Source organism: Neovison vison, chromosome 7 (genome assembly GCF_020171115.1).
Source record: "Neovison vison isolate M4711 chromosome 7, ASM_NN_V1, whole genome shotgun sequence".
Taxonomy (NCBI): Eukaryota; Metazoa; Chordata; class Mammalia; order Carnivora; family Mustelidae; genus Neogale; species Neogale vison.
Genome location: NC_058097.1, coordinates 171,008,495 through 171,025,703, shown reverse-complemented (window position 1 = coordinate 171,025,703; position 17,209 = coordinate 171,008,495). Strand labels below are relative to the sequence as shown.

General features: G+C 37.0%; 1 protein-coding gene across 1 annotated transcript in view; it reads right to left on the bottom strand.

Annotated features, from left to right (window-relative positions):
- LUZP2 (leucine zipper protein 2) overlaps positions 1–17,209 on the bottom strand; it is a 467,898-nt gene that overhangs the window by 109,819 nt on the left and 340,870 nt on the right. The window contains exons 6-7 of the mRNA XM_044258974.1: positions 12,938–13,000; positions 8,501–8,563 (exon numbers count right to left, since the gene is read on the bottom strand). Coding sequence (XP_044114909.1) covers positions 8,501–8,563; positions 12,938–13,000 — 126 coding nt within the window. The remainder of the gene's footprint in view (positions 1–8,500; positions 8,564–12,937; positions 13,001–17,209) is intronic.

The following is a 17,209-nucleotide window of genomic DNA, read 5'->3' as shown; positions in this document are numbered from 1 at the left end:
ACTGTATGTATTCTTCACTGTTCTTTTTATTTTATATTAAAAATAATAGAGGGGACGCCTGGGTGGTTCAGTGGGTTAAGCCTCTGCCTTCGGCTCAGGTCATGATCTCAGGGTTCTGGGATCGAGCTCCGCATTGCGCTCTCTTACTCAGAGATACTACTTCCCTCCCCCTTTCTGCTTGCCTCTCTGCATACTTGTGATCCCCCTCTCTCTTGTCAAATAAATAAATAAAATATTTAAAAAATGAAATAAAATTAAATTAAAAGGTATGTATTTAGAACAGAGATAACACTGTGATTGCTGTGTATTTTAAAGATGAAAAGATATTTGAGGATGTTTTATATCCCGGAGCCATACTTCTGTGGGGTACTCAAATTTGACTACAAAAGTCCATAACTTCTAATCTATAAATTAGAACCTAAGATGACCTCTGATCAGCAACATGTATTAAATTTTCAATGTGCTCAGAAGAAATAGAAGATACCTCACAATGAAATATAATAAATGTTTATACTTAAACAAACGGAAAATGAAACCACTTAGGACCTAAAGAAATCAGTGCTTGAGCTGGCACATGCGCTTGGGTCTGAAATGGTGGTATGCCGAGCAAGTCCCGGAAGAGTGATTTTCCCCAAAGGTCTCATGATGGTGCCACTTCTCTACATATGCTCCAAGCAAGGGAATGTGCAGCCAGCTGCAACTAATAAAGAAAAGATTGGGGACCCTCTGTCAGTGGGGGGTGGGGGCACCTTATTAGGCCAAGACGCACATGCAACATGATAAATAGGAAAGAAATAGGGAAGGAAAGTCAGTCCAAGGATCACGCCACTCTCTCAGAACAAGGGAAAAATGTTCTAGGGCTGATCTAAAGTTCACTTCTTCATTTTGATTTTCTACACAAGGATTCCCATTTGTGCCTTGTTCTCTAACATTCCTTAGTGTAAAGACCACTTCTCTTTGAAATATATGTAACTATTCTTATTTCCTGGGACAGTAAGACAATGGTGTGGAAATCTTGCAGAGTAGCTCTGTAGCAACTGAAGACTGGCTGTAAGCCAAATATTTAGAGCTTATTCGGGAACAGCAAACAGTTTTACCTAGAGTATGGTTTTGAGGATCTATGACTGGCCTTTAGGATCTGCTTCACGTCTTGGAAGGAGAATGATTTTTGAAGCTAGATCCAGGCTCAGAGGGAAAGAGCACCAAGACACATTAGCAAGTCGTGGAATAGACACAAGGTGTGGGCCAGGGCTACACAAAGATATACACATTTTAAAATGTATTCACAAGTGCCCTTAAAATATTTTGTCTTCCTAAGTGATAGGGCCTAACATTTTTTTTCAAATCCTGAGCTCATGGTAAAACTGGGTTAAAGTGGTAACATTTAAAACCATTATTTAAAGTTATAAACACTCTCTTAAAATCATTTCTAACATAAGCATCAGTCTGGCAGAGACTACCTCTCAGTTTTCCAATAAGTAAATAGATTGAGAGAGAGAGAGAAACTTGGAACCAACATGGTTTATGCCCAGTAACAGCTCAGAATGGCAGAAGGTAAGAGCCAGTATGTAAAGCAACGGTTCTTAAACTGTTAAACTTTGAATGTTTATAGAACATTTGAGAATTTACGCAACCTTCATTCTGAGAGTAATGCCTTATGAAAACCCATAAAAATTATGAGCAAATTCTGAGGAGCCCATACCTTCCTGAAATGCATCTGTTGACTTCAAATCCCTCACTAAAGCATGAAGGCATCTTACTCAAATGGAAAGAACTTTGCTCAGTGCCTGACAGATAACACATGCCCCATCAATAATCTTGAACAAATGAGCGGACATGAAGTCGGGGAACTCAGACTCAAGTTGTGTCATCATAGATATATCACTTTAAAACTCTGAGCTTCTTTTCTTAAAAAGTCCTGCATTTTTGGTGATTTTCATCAAAATTGGATTTTGGAGAACCCCAATATTTTTGGAGAAAATTTAATGTTTACTGAATTTCAATTTGTTACAATGTCCATCCGTGTCCTTTTATAACCGGCATGTCTACTCCACTATCAGATAAATAATGACAAAAATAAATGAGGCTTGTTGGCTTTCGTGTGTTAAGCATAGACCCAACAAGGCTGAAAAGTTGTTTTGACTGGGAGAAGGTCAATTTTCTCTTGTGTCCTACCCACAGAACATACCCTATTCTGTAGTTTTAAAAACACGTGTGGTGGATCACAAGAAAATGGGGAGTCAGAAAGGAAACCTTTGTTCCAAGCAACTGCCAATTCTAAACTAAAAGCAGCATAGTTTTGTGCTGAAAAATGCTCATGTTTGTAAGGAAATGCATTGAATTTTAGATGCCAACATATGTTACGCATTTTTTTGTTTTGTTTTGTTTTGTTTTTGTCATCAAGTTATATTTCCAGCTATACAGGTTTGCATTTAGATCTGTGCATGCATTAGAAAAGATTTCTTGAGAGTATAATCTATAAATAACCCTAAGAAACAAAATACAATGTAACTGGGATAAATGTAATATGGTGGAACAAAGACTGAGTTAGAATAAAAACTCTGCCACCTAGTAGTTTTGTGATTTCAGACAAGCCTTTGTTTTTCAGATGCATGATAATGTGACATTATTACTTGCCCCGACTGACTCACAGAATTATCTTGAGTCATAAATGAATGTGTTTTGAAAACCTTAAAGTTTGTCAAATCAAGTAAGAAAGTAAAATCAGCAACCCTTCTCACCTTTTCTCTAGGATGCCCTCATGTTAGGGCCAAAGCTCACTTAACTGGAGATAATTTGACACTTGTCACAAATGATTGGCACCAAAAATGTTTTGCTCATTAAAAAAATGGTTTAACACATAAATGAGATAAATGTAAGATAATGAGAAGCAGATGCAAAAAATTACCTTACATTACACAGGGGTTTAAAAATTACAGGGCAACTGCTTACAGAAGATTCAAATCATCAAAAAAAAATAATATGACATTTGTTGGTATTCATACAAGGAAACTCATGTGGCAATGTTCCTGCTTTCAGGAGCAAATGACAGCTTGATTATCAAGTTGAGCATGTCTGGTTTCTAGAGAAAATACCAAAGAGAACACATGCCCTGTTGATGATGTCTGAGTTTTGGAGAGAATGTGTATATCTGGTCTGTCACCAAATATGCTGGAAAAAATATCAGAGTGATCCCTGGGTCGGGCTCTCTGCTCAGTGGGGAGCCTGCTTCCCTCTCTCTCTCTGCCTGCCTCTCTGTCTACTTGTGAGACAAATAAACAAATAAAATCTTAAAATCTTTAACCCACTGAGATTTTAAATAAACAAATAAAATCTTAAAAAAAGAAAAAAAAAACATATACTTGACATGATACTCCAAGTCAGCTCAATTTTAAATGAATGAATGAGCGAATCTACTATGATAGTTTCAATCTGTCTACAAGCTTTTTAAATAAATAGCTTGGTGGTGTTCATTGTCAAACTTCTGAAGGTCTCAATTCCCTCACTGTTAGCTGGAGTCCCACAGCTTCTCCTCTCTGTCTCATAGGGGTTGAGATGAGGATGCAATAATATTCGTAACAACACTGGGTACGGTACAAAATATTTCAGAAGACAGAAGGCATAGTGATTCTCAACCTGTTTCCTATTATTGTGAAGTAAAATGAAAGGCCATCTTGTCTCCTTCCGTGGTGAAAAATCATAATGTGAACTTAAGTTTGTAAATCTAAGTGAACAGCTAAAATCTTAGCAACTTTTACTAGTCAACACTTGTGATCTTGAAAAGTTACAATAGCCAAGATGCACACACACGCATACACATACACCCACACAGACACAGACACACACATATATATAGGCAATGGAATATCACACAGCCATAAAAAGAATGAGATCAGCAAAATGGGGGTTCCAACACTTTCTCTCCCACAAAATCAATAAATAAACAACTACAAACAGATGAAAATAGCTCAGGGAAAGCTGTGAATTACAATGAAGCAGCAGCCAAAACACTGTGGAAATTAAAAAAAAAAAAGCTGAGGATGGTCACAGAGCATACCACAGAAAGCATGTTAATTATGTCACCCCATCCCCCAGTCCAGGGTAGCTCAGTGCCAGGAGGAATCCCCACAGAGAAATTCCGCTCCACAAGAAAAGGGAGAACAGAAGAACCCCAGCTAGCCTCACCACTGTGGAGGTTTGCAGAGCCTTTGCTACCAAGGATTTGCCCAATTTTCTCCAATGCTGACCCCAGCTGACGGAGCCTTTCAGAGTTCCTGCTGCTGCATCTCCTCCCCAGGGCTGGAGCTATTGTTGCAATGAGACCTACCCCTAGGGCCTCCACACCCCACTTTCTGGGACTGGGATGCCTCCGTGCTTTACCCTAAAGGTAACTGAAGCTGCCACTGCTCTCAGCCCTGCCCTCCAAGCTACAGGTCCTGGCTCCAACCTGTCATTGTTGAGGACCACGTCGTGGTCCTCAGAAAGCCCTGCCCCTGGGTCACAGGTCATGGTTCTAGCCTGTCAGTGCCAGGCCCATGCTGCTGCTGCTCTGAAAACCACTTTAAATATATATGATTGCATTTGTCAATAAAGTAAAAAAAAAAATATCTAAACTCAAAAATGTGTCCTAGATATAATAACATCACAATTTCTCAATAATTTCAGTGAATTACTTTATAGCTTTATATATATATAGTTCAATAAAAATTATATCTTAAGTTGGAAATAACACATTTTTCATCACAGTATAAGTTAAAATCACAACACACACATATCCAAATAGACAGCTGCACAAATATTTATAAGGTTAAATTTGAGACACTTTGGCATATACATATGAAAAATTATTCATTTAGATTTTTACAAAGAAATTATTATAGGATGCTTTACGTTTTAAAATTATGTGAAAAAGCAGAATATATAATCTACATTAACATATATATAGTAATCAAAAGGCAGATTATGCCTAGTATAAAAGGAACTAAACGGAAATACAAAATTATATTTCAAAACAGTGTGTGTTTCGAGTGATGGGATTTTAAGTGGATTTTTAAGTTTATTTCTTTTTAAGATTTTATTTATTTATCTGAGAGAGAGAAAGAGTGAGTGGTGGAGAGAAAGAGGGTGGGAGGGGGAGGAGTAGAGGGAGAAGGACAAACAGACTCTGACTGAGCACTGAGCCCCATGAGGTACTCAGCCCCAAGACCTAAGGTCATGACCTGAGCCAAAATCAAGAGTCAGACACTTAACCAACTGAGATATCCAGGTACCCTGGATTTTTTTTAAGTTTTTAAAAAATAGTTTTCTATAATAATAATACTTCTGTAATTAAACAAGTACATCTATAAAAGTAAAATAGAGCCGCAAAATAGAGAGTGGATATCCTCTCCAAAAGGAATCAGGGAGGATAAAAAGTAACATGATTCTTGGGTAACTAACAGCAGGGCCTCACTTCTTCTTTAGTCGAGAATGTTTACTACTGCTGGCAGCCTTCCCAATCAAAAGCCAGCTCTCAAACATTAATAAGGATACCGAATTTATCAACATGTCTGGCAATTGTCAGCATATACCTTTATTTTTAAAAAATAACTGAAGTGCTTCAGCAGCACACCTTCCTCCTTCAAAGTCTATCTTTACTACAAACTATCAAATCTATTCAAAATTGAACACACTTTCAGGGAAACTACTTGAAACAGAATCCTCTAGTACTCATCTCAGAGTTCAGCAAAATATTACCAAAGACATTCTGAGGGTTCATTTTTAAAGGTGCATGAGTGAATTTCCGAAGTCACATGCCCCTTGGGGCAAAGTACGTGACTTTCTACCACATACCACTACGATGCATCTATTTGTGTATGCACGTATGCATATGCACGTACCCATGTATATGTATTCATTATTCATTCAATATATGTTTTCATAAAATCTAAAAATGTATGCTGTTGACAGAGTCATAGGCAAATCAGATGAGTGAATACCATCAAGATGAATGAATAATTACATCATAGCAGAAAGCATTTTCACAATGGAAGCCGTAAAATACTAAGGCCTCACCTCTTTTGCACGGATACATGACCAAGTTGGGAAAACACCTTAAAAAATTCTCCTCCTTTACAAAAATTATGACACTGAAACACAAGTGCCCTTTCCTTTTCTTCTCTGATTTTGTATGAAGTTAGACAAAGACAGCCTACAAATCTTTAACCCCTATCATGTACAGTGGGGAACCAAAACTTAATAAGTTGAGGATCATGATATGGAAAGGTAGGAAAACCAAAAAACTTGGTCTTTTGACGTTGTTTAGCTACTGAATAAGCTAAAAACTTGTCATGTTTATAGACACCTTCTTACCTTATTTAATAAAAATCTTGCTGTTAAATAGCTTTTTGGGAAGTGCATATGCTAAAGGCATCCTAATTTATGCACCTTCACGATCTACTCATACACAATTCACCTGATTTCATATATAAATGCTCCTTTCAAAGTGGCATGAAATAACAAGGCTTACAAATAATGTCTCATTTTCAAGTCATAAACAGTTTCAGCAAATCCTGATTTGGGTAATTTCTGAAAGTTGATAAATTACTTATGTATATTCAACAACTGGCATATTACGAAGAAGTAAATCACTGAAAATTATTAGAGCTCCTCATTCTCTTCTCCCAAATTTTCCTTCACTAACTCTTCAATTTGCGAAATGAAATTCAAAAGATTTAAAAAGGCTCATATGATCTATCTTCATATAAATTTCTCAGCCTACGACCTAAAACTTACCAGCTCTAGGGAGCTCAGATTTGTTTTATTACATTCTTGGTATTATTAAGTTAAACTAATTCATAGAGAACTAGAAATTTCTCTACAAATGAAAATACACACACACACACACAGACAGGCATGGCCCTTCTTTTCCAATTTCAGTGATTTATGGTTGATGACTGCAAAGAGCTAAGGCCAACCTGAATATAAAAGTTAAGATACCCTGTGCTCGAGTCTCAGTATGAAAGATTAAAGGGTTTTGGGTTTTGCACTTTTATCTACTTATCACATACAATGAACAGAGTGTTGAGAGGCAGGGATCCATCAGCATTAACAAGAAATAATTCATAGTTTTCCTGGTGTGCTGGAGAATATCTTCTTGTAAATAAGGTAAACGAAATATCAAGAAGCATATTTATGGAGAAGTAAATGGCAAGATAACTTCTAGATTCATATATCACATGGAATGAATATTTAATACATACTGATAGATGTAATAGGAACACCTTCCCCTGACTCTGAGCCAAAAGTAAAGGGGCTGAAGAAGAGAAATGTGTCATTTCTGATTGTTTTCATTGGAAAAATTGCAGGATTTTCCAACCATTACATAAAATAAGGAATTATCCATCTTTAATTTAAACCTTGCGCTTGTAAACTGAACTGATCATTGTAATGAAAACATTTAAAAAAATACACACAATGTAACTCATATTTATTATTTATTAGGCAAATAATCACTCCTACTCCTAAGAGCCTAATATTCCATCACTTTACTGCATTTGGAAATGCACATGGACCATATGCACAACAATTAAAGACACCTACCTCTTACCTCCCCCTGCTCAAGGGAGATAAAAGAAAGTATCAAAGTTTCACCTTGCTGCTAATAACAAACTACCATGAACTAAGTGGTTTAAAAAGCAAACAAAAACCCACTTCAATTCTCTTACAGTTCTGAAAGTCTAAAGTCTGAAATAAATGTTATGGGACTAAGATCGAGGGGTTGGTCGGGCTGGTTCTTTCTGCAGGTTACATTGTCATTCCTCCTCCAGCTTCTGTGATCACAGAATCTTATTTAGGCCTTTCTGTCTCACTCTTATATGGACTTGTATATGACATTTAGGTTTCACCTGGATATTTTGGAATACCCTTCCTATCTGAAGATCCTTAACTTAATCACATCTGTAAAGTCTCCTTTGCCATAAGGTGTAAGATTCACAGGTTCCAGGAATTAGCAAGTGGATATCTTTGGGAGGCCATAGTTATTCCACAGCTTGTGGTAAATGTCTACCTCTACATAGATCTTGACTTGATAGTCTTGTAAAGAAAAATCTCAATAACTAAAATCAATCAACAATTATACTCTTAGTAATAAAGAGATTTATGCAGGGATCTCTGGAGGTCAAGAGTGTGGATCACCAGTGGACCTCATCTCTGGAAATTCACTCAATCTATGCCGTAATGTAAATAGTCTGAAAGATCACACTCCTCAGTATCGAATTAAAGTACCCGAAGGTTACAAGGGGACTTTAAACACTTTGGAATGATACCTGCCTTTGGTTAAGAATGTACCCAAGAATCTGCATTTGTCTCCATTAATTAAAAAGGCAAGAAAATGAAAGCATCTTCAATGTGGTCAAATACAGCTGTAATCCTTACAAAAATTCAGAAATGAAATTTAAGGTAAATGATACTATAGTTTATGCACTGGGAGGGTGGTGGGGGAAGGGAAAAAGATGCTCACCTTAAATAATAAATCCTTCTTCCCATAACGAAGCTCCTTTAGCTGGGCTTGGATTTTTTTTGACTGCAAGAACATAAACGTAGATTAGTGCCTCAGTTTCATTTATATTTTCAAACTTGAATATTAAAATTACTTTAAACTGTATAGGAATGAATCTTGCAGTCAAGCAAAAGCTTAATCTCTGCTTTAGAAGCTGGACATCCAGTTGGTCTAGGCAGCAGGACAAAGCCAAAGCCTGTGCAATGGAACCATATTATTAATTTTTTGGTAGAAATTTTACTTTTTAACCTTTAATTTTTTAATTTGAGTATAGCTAACACAATAGGAATCATACTGTTTAAAAGGCAATATTTAAAGAAAATAGTTTATTGCTTCTCTCCCAGCATTCCCACCCCCCAACACACAAAGAATACACACACACACACACACACACACACACACAGAAAATTTTAGTCACCAGAGCATGTCCAACAATCCAATTTTAGGTGCTAAATATACCTATGTATATGTATGCCTCAGTTTTCAAATCGCTTATTTGCAATTACTTCTTTTTTAAGATTAAGATTATTCTTTCTTATCATTTTCCTGATTCAACAGATCACAGAATGCAGTTGGTTCATGATAGGGGTGCCTTTAAAAACTGTTCCTAATATTAGAGCTCTTGAGAATAAAAACTCTCACTTGAAACCCCCCCCACACACACACACAAACACATGCAGCCTTCTGAATTTATACTTCTATTTCAGGATTCTACATTTATTACAACTCTGTTCTCCTGGCACAAAATTCCCCCAAGTAACCCCAAATACTGATATTTCAGATATAGATCTCTCTCTCTCTCGTTATATTAATTTCATCTCCAAGACATTTGCTAGTTTTCATGGCTATCCTTTATTTTGTGCTATTGATTCTAGGAAAGAATCATTTCTGTTATCTTCTCCAACTTCAAATGCACAGTTGATTGGCATTGTCTCCCTGCTGTTTCAATCTGTTGCCCAGCGCTCATTTATAGGCAGGACAGTTCCTTAGGTAAACAGACTTTATTTACTTAGTTTTCCAAATGAATGTTGACCAATATCAATGGGGAATGAGAGATTACCACTACATATGGTGTGCCTGATTTGCCCAAGTTCATTTCTACTCTTTCAAATAATTAATGCTCTATTTTTTTTAAGTGTCAGAAAGGTCTAATTTTAACCATTTTGGGTGTTAACTTTAATGCAGATTTATGCTGAATGCACAGAATATAATTGAAACTTCTATTCATAACTTGAATTAATTATTAAAACATCAATTTTTGTGTTATGCAGTGATTCATTTGGGAACTAGAATAAAAGGCTACACATCTTTGTTCTGCACTAAGTGAGCAAGAACAGTTAGATTTCCTGAGCTTAGTTAAGGTTATTTAGAAATATATCTTTTTTTTAGAAATTTTCATCACAGTCACTCTTCACTTCTCTGCATTGTATATTCCAGCCATCCTCTAATGTTCAGTGAGCGAAAAAGCAACATCCTATCTAAAGATCATATGAGAGTATACAAATTAAGAATAAATGTATTTTGAGTTGAGTGCATTTTGTAATGCACATTGATCTAAAACTCTACCGACATTTTGTTTTCTTTTAGCTTCCTAGAGCATCATTTTGGAAAATTTAAAATCGTCAGAGGCGTAATCTTCAAACCATTAAGTTATTACTATATTGAGGTCTTAGTAGTTTTTAAAATTAATGATATTAAATGTAATTTTACATGTTGGTGCCTGTGAGTCAAGAAGTTTTTGTGTCTCTGGTAAAATTAAGTTTGTGATAATGATGATGATGATTTTAAGTATAATAAAAAGATGGAGAAGGTAAAGACAAAAAAGGTGGCCACGATAGAACATGTTATTTTATTTTTCATTTAATTTTATTTTTATAAGATTTTATTTATTTATTTATTTGACAGAGAAAGAGAGAGAGAGAGAGATCGAACATGCAGGGGCAGCCACAGGCAGAGGGAGAGGAAGAAACAGGCTCCACATTGAGCAGGGAGCCTGATGCGGGGCTCAATCCCAGGATTCTGGGATCATGACCTGAGCTGAAGGCAGACGCTTAACCACTGAGCCACCCAGGTGCCCAAGATAGAACATTTTAGCTAGGTTTTTCATTTCTGCAGCTCACGTGCAAGTAGCATTTCCTTCATGAAATAATAGTGAAGATGATCATAGTGGTATTTGTACTAGACTCTATTGTTTCAATATTCTGCCTTGGCAAATGAAAACACTGGCAATCCATTAGGTGTCAATGAGATCTGGATATTTATTTTTCTATGAATAGTTTAGGGTCATTGATTTATAAGACAGCTCCCTTTTAGCTCCTAAACTGACAGAGGATATTACTATTTTGTTTTGGTGGTAGTAGTGGTGTTCAAACAAATAATTACATTTATTACCATATCTTGGGAAGTGTTTTTGTGACAGGAAAAAAAAATATATATATATATATATTTATATATATTTATATATATATATGCTTCCATTATTGCCCAGGATGTTAAACTCTAATTTTTTTCCATAAATAAATAAAGAGATAGGTCAAGTGAATAAACTGATTTCAACATTATGCAGTATTAATATACGAAGCATCTAGGAATTCATAAATTAAAATGTAGATATAATGTATCTTTTAAGGAATTGAGACGAATTTTAAAAAATGAATCATTCATGAACTAGGGGACTAAAAAATATAGATCAACCCAGATTGTTTTTATTGCTTATTTATTCACTTCTTTGTTTGTTTCTAAACAGCACAGGCAATTCTGCCTGGGGGCCATCTCTCTCTCCTGAGTGCTGTGGGGACTCTGGGAACATGACAACTCACCTCAGAATACAGCTTCAGTCCACATAGTATTTATTCAAAAATTGGTTCCACTTGCTTACCCTCTCGTAAGTAACATCCAGAAACTGCACACTACCCATGTCATATTTCTAGAATCCTAGCAAATCAAACAACATAAGTGTCTATGCCTATTCAGATAGAAAAGCATAATGATAGAAAGACCACGCAGGTTCATATCCATAGGCTATTCGGTTTGATTATTCATTTATGACACATTGGCCTTTAGTTTCCATGTATTGAAAATGTCTATTCATTCCATGCACAATATTACAGCGAAGGCATTATAAACAGGATATTATATTTCCCGTTAAACTCTAACTTCAGTGTTGAATGGCAAAGACTTCTACATATCCATCAGGGATTATTCTCAGCTTGCTTACTTAAAAAAATCCCAAGATCTGGATAGGTGCATGACCACCAACCTAATGACCTTTTCCAGACTCCATTCAGCGTGGCTAGGCATGTGACTGACGTCTGGCAAAAAGGATGCAATGAGACACGTGTCGCTACTTCCTAGCTGGACTTATTAAAAGCAATGCTTGTGAGTCACCACGTAATCTTCCTTGGTCTTTCTGCTGGAAGGTGATAACAAGGGACAGTCCTTGGAACAGAAGGTGGCTCCACAATTAGATGATAGAGGTATTTCACCAGCTCTGTGCCTTTCTTGTAACTACTGTGGGAAAGGGGTTAAACTCGTAAGTTGCGAGAGCCACTGTTCTTGTTCTGTCTATACCATTTCCTTCCCCCTTCCTCCACAGATACCAGATCTATGTTGTGGAATGAGGACTCTTGTGCCTGCTCTTTATCATTCACAGGTTTTTCCATTAATAAACCCCTTGCACAAAGAGCCTCATCTTCGGTGTGCTTGTTGGAGGATCCAGCTAACATAGTGACTGTGGTTGCCTCTCCTCCGGGTATAAAGAATCACCTACTATGACCCTCTCTCCACTATCACATTACTTACTATCAGAAAGAATTATGTGAGCTACATTAATCTATAGCATTAAATAGGGGAACATAAAACAAAGAAGGATTGGGAGATCAGAAGTATAGGAAATTGATTTTAGTAAAATCTGGATTCACCAGAATGACTCCCCCACTCCCCACTAAGAAAAGCATGAAACAATTTTCCTGCCTAGCAAGTAGAACCGATGACTGTATTTGTTTTTTAAAGTTTATGGTTGACCCCAGAATCCTCATTCTGAAATTTCACTGTCATTGCAAAACTTTGTAGACACCAGATAGATGGTTCAAAAAATTAAAATTTCATGGACCTCCAGGTCTATTAAGAAAATCCTGATAATCCAGTTAAGGAAGGAATCCATAAAACCACTTTAGGGAAGCGACACTTAACTGGCTTAATTTCTTTTTTTTTTGGTTATGAAATATTAAGACACCCCCAAATACCTAAAAGTTTAAAATCTGTTTTCATTTTCCTATTCCAGTGCTTTCATTTATGTTAGTGATGGCCAAAGTCTCCAGGCTTCTGGGTTAAGGAAGAAAAATCTAGCACTAATATTTTGGTACTCTCTACTTCACTGAAGCCAGAAAATATACTCACCTCCTCTGCATGGATGCCACACAGCTTGCTTCCTGACAAGAGTTTGTTCTTCAAGCTTTTGTTCTGGTGAAAGAAACACAGTATATTGCTAAGACATTATAAACCTTTAACAATTTCTTAAATATGTCAGGCGCATTTCTCTGTTTTGTTCACCGATAAGTCCCCTTCAGGAGAGGACACATAATGGATTTGTACAAAGTGAGCAGAATCTGTCAACGTAAAATAATGTTTCATTCAGTTAACATTTTGATACCTTCACATTAACACACTCATTCTAAAAGATGGAACTTTATTTGGCTTCACATTTAATGCTGTGTTATTAGATCTGTGTATTTTATGTTCTAAAATAATTTTCGTTTCTAATCTGCAATTGATGCTGGTTTTTGAAAGCACTCCTCTAAAGAGAAGGCACTGTTTTAGTATTATTATGTTCAATTAGCCAACATATAGTACATCATTGATTTTTGACGTAGTGTTCAATGGCTTATTAGGATGCTGGTTGCCTTGGATCCTAGTACAATGCAGTCACAGACCCAGGAGGCTCTGTATTCCCTCCAAAGACTATAGTTTTTGAGTCCTCTGACATTCTGGAGGCCTGTGACTTAGACTCAAAAGTCTTCTTGATGATCAGAAGCCATTTCTTTTCTGCTGGGCTGGAGTCTGGACAGATAACGATAATCCTTTGAATTCACCATAATTGACTTTGATTCATAGATGACTGTTTGTTACTCCTGACACAGAAGCCCTGTGTTCTTAGCCATCTGAATCTAAACCCTTACAGCTATTCAATTGTATCTGCCTCATTATGCTCAGGCTTTCCTGTCTTTGTCTTGGTAATGCAGGTCCTTCTAGACAGGCGGGCTAAAGGAGAACAGAAAACTTGGGAAACCCACGGGATTCAGACTTTGTACTGTCTCTGCAGGAGCAAACCATGTAGTGGTAAAGTACATCTCATGCATAATGACTCTAAAAGACAGTCAATCTGATGAGCACTGCAAGCAAACTGAACGCACTTTATGCAGAATGAATGAGTAACCGAATGAATGAATACATCAAATCCAAGAGTTCTTCACTTACAATTCACACCTTTTGAACATCATTTCTTATTTTATTTTCCTGTCATGCAGAGAGGGGATACAGCTGTCTCAGTCTGAAAAAAACCTTTGACTAATTTTTCTTCTTTAGCAAAGACTTGAAATTCTAAAAAGCTCATTTCTTAGAATTTTAGTACTATGAAATGATTTACACAAATGAGGAGTTATCTTGATTCTACTTGAGTAATTTTTTTTGCAAATATTCATATTCATCATACAACAAAACACGAGATTAGAGTTTTTAAAAAGAATTTAATATCTGTTATTCTTATATTGAAAAAATTGTAACTTATAACAAAGAGATGAATACTGATGTTCTAACTCTGCAGTGTTATTCAGATTGTATGTTAAAAAGTATCCTAGTTTCCTTCTAGTTGTGTCTATTTATGATATTTTGACATATGTAATCTTTCTCATAAATGGTCTGTTTCTCTTTCCGATTCCTCCTACCATCTTTGTACACAGAAACACTTCATTATCTCTAGAGATTTAATATTCACTTAGAGTTTTCATCTTTTCTTTTTATTTTTTTCAGAGACAGAGGGAGAGAGCCTCTGTGCATGTGAGTGGGGGGGGAGTGGGGCAGAAGGAGAGAGAAACTCTCAAGCAGGCTCCACTGCTCAGTGTGAAACCTGATGCAGGGCTTGATCTCACAACCCTGAGATCATGACCTGAACTGAAATCGAAAGTTGGACACTGAACCCACTTGAGTCACTCAGGTGCCCCAGATTTTCCATCTTTTTGAGGGTTATCATCTTTTGGTGGAAAGCCATGGAATTTAACTAAGGTCTATAGTTTGTTTAATAGTATTATATTAATGTTAATTTTCTGCTTCAATAATTGTATTATCACTCTGTATGATATTACATGAGTGTTTGGGGGCAAAAATACATGAGAACATTCTATACTAATTTGGCATGCCCTTTTCTATGTCAAAATTTCAAAAAAGTTAAATTATCTGTGGATGCTAGGTAGCTCAGTTAGTTGGGTGTCAAACTCTTGATTTTTGGCTCAAGTCACCATCTCAGGGTCCTGGGATCGAGCCCCATGTCAGTCTCCATGCTCAGTGTGGAGTCTCCTTGGGATTGCCTCTCTCCCTTTCTCTCCCAAGAATCCCTCAAGCCGAGTGAAGATGTGATCCTGAGGAATGACAGCAACATGTCTCCAAATCAGTGGTGTTCCTCTTCTCAGGGGACAAAACCACAACCAGAAGTATCCTTTGCTTATGCTGCTACCAACTGTAGCTTGAATTGGTCCTATGCTTATGAATCAGTACCCGGAGTCCTAGGGGAGGACCCCTTCCATTCAGTCTGGCAGACTGTGGCATCTCCCCTCCTCAGCCAGTTCCAGCTTTCCAGAGCCTGACTAGCCATCCTCACACCTACTCCACTGGGTACATGGTTCTAGAGCCTCAGCCTAATGAGAAATATAAACCCTTCCTAAGTCTCCTCCAGCATGACAGATACCTAGCCCATCCTCAGGAACCAGCTGTGTAGGACTGCAATTCTGCCCAGCCAGGCAGAAGCATGGGATTGTTCTTCAACCTGCCTCCCAGATCAGCCCACACATTAAGAAAATGTATTCCACCCTCCCCATTCCCCCCAGATCGCAGACATGCCAGTATCAGCCTTGCAAGTTAAAGAAAAAAAAAAAAAAGCCAGTCTCCAGAGAGAAGAAATCCGTTCTTTTAATAAACTTCACTTTGAAGAAGAGAATTTCTTTTTTCAAATCTGTTCATGATTTGCCTTCCACAGCAACCCCCCCCCCCCATAAACAATGTAACTATCCCTTTAGTTCTTTCACTGTTAGTGACATCTGGGAAATACTAGCTTTCTTTTCAGCACAAAACCACTGGGGCCATCCACGTAGATACTCACAGCATCTTAAGACAAATTGGAGGTAAAAGACAAGGCTTGGTCTATGATATGGCAGTAAGACCTCCCTGCAAATCATTCCAGATAAAATGATACATTTCTCCAATATCATTCATCTCTCTAATCCAATAGACAGCTTTGTGTTCAGTCTGAGTATGGCCCTGAGAGCGTGAGAACTCAGGAGGAAGTCCCTGCTGCCAATGTTCCCCATCCACACACACCCTACTTGCCTCTGGGTGGAAGAAGGTGGAAATTAAATGACTGAAGATTAAAAAATAATAGTAAAATAAATAAAAATTTAAAAAAATTAAGATAAATAACATTGGACCAAGACAGGAGAAGTGTATTGGACAGAAGATTTACACACCAACACTAACTATCCACATCTGAGTAACTTGATTAGAAATGATATTGTAGTTAATAATATATTTAAAATTTAGTGTATGTGACTTATACTATTGAAATTTTGCACCTTCACTTAAAGCTTTTTTCCTTTTTTTCTTTCCTCCTTCTTTCCCTTCCTTTTTTCCTTTTCTTTCTTTCTTTTTTTTTTTTTTCCATTCTGTTCAATTCTAAGATGATAGGTAAAGCAATGGATAGAACATTATTTCACTGGAAATGCTTATGATGGACTTGGACAACACTCCTGGAACTGCACAGGGAAGACTGCCTCTCCCAACATGGGTAGCCTGGTGACCACCCCCAAGTGAGCAGTGTTTCCATTATGTGTCCACTGTCTGTGCAGACAGTTGGTAATTCTGGGCAACTGTGTATACTATGTAAAGCAATATGTTTCCATTAAGCTAAATGCCATTTCTAAAGCTTAAGAATTAGAGGATTAAATATTGAAACATACTCAGAACTGGGGATAATAATTATAATCACCCACACGGGGGCCAGTTGTAGAACACAAGGAAGATTTGTCAGGCCCATACTAAGATTATTCTCAGATGGCATGTTCTTTGGAAACATATGATGACACGGAGCACTGAGGAGGGAATACTGACTCCCAGACAACACCCTCATTTAACATTTCTACTTATGGTTAGTGAGCACACTTCTCTAATTCCAGAAGGAATTGTGGCTGGATAACACTTAGGCACTAAGAACACAGTTTTTTGTTTTTGTATTTTGTTTTTTACAGTTTTGTAAGCAGACTTACAAAATGAAATGACATCTACCCTCTAAACAATGGATGTCATCCCTATCAAACCTAATGATGCTTTTACAAGACCTAAAACAATTTATACATATAACTATACACAAGATGCCAGGATCCAATTATGATTATGCCTCACTTGAGG